Source organism: Penaeus monodon, chromosome 23 (genome assembly GCF_015228065.2).
Source record: "Penaeus monodon isolate SGIC_2016 chromosome 23, NSTDA_Pmon_1, whole genome shotgun sequence".
NCBI classification, from domain to species: Eukaryota; Metazoa; Arthropoda; class Malacostraca; order Decapoda; family Penaeidae; genus Penaeus; species Penaeus monodon.
In genome coordinates, this window is record NC_051408.1 from 40,988,973 (window position 1) to 40,989,290 (window position 318).

The 318-nt window shown below is 63.8% G+C and overlaps 1 protein-coding gene across 1 annotated transcript in view; it reads right to left on the reverse strand.

The window, feature by feature from the left end:
- Window positions 1–318, reverse strand: part of LOC119588306 (RING finger protein nhl-1-like) — a gene marked incomplete in the record, with an annotated part of 50,140 nt that overhangs the window by 6,801 nt on the left and 43,021 nt on the right. Inside the window, 1 exon segment of the mRNA XM_037936999.1 lies at window positions 1–218. Within this exon segment, the coding sequence (XP_037792927.1) occupies window positions 1–218 (218 nt within the window).

A 318-nucleotide genomic window follows, 5' to 3' on the forward strand; every position in this document is an offset into this window, starting at 1 on the left:
CGCGCTCCTGGAAGCGCTTCATGACCCGCGGCGAGTCGGTGATCCTGACGATGCCCGACAGAGGGCCGCGGGAGACGTCCTCGGTGTCGATCACGCGGTTTCGCTTGGGTCCGTCCTCCTCGGAGAAGCGAACCGAACGCTCCTCGTCTTCTTCTTTGCGCATGAACCGCGACCGGAACCGCCGCCGCCCAGAGTCAGCCGAGGAATCCTCGTCGTGCCTGTGAGGACAACAGGTGAGCGGGGCTGAGGAGGTGGAGGACCGCAAGAGGAGATCCTTTGGGAGAAGGTAAGATGCTTGACGCCACGGTGACGAAAGGG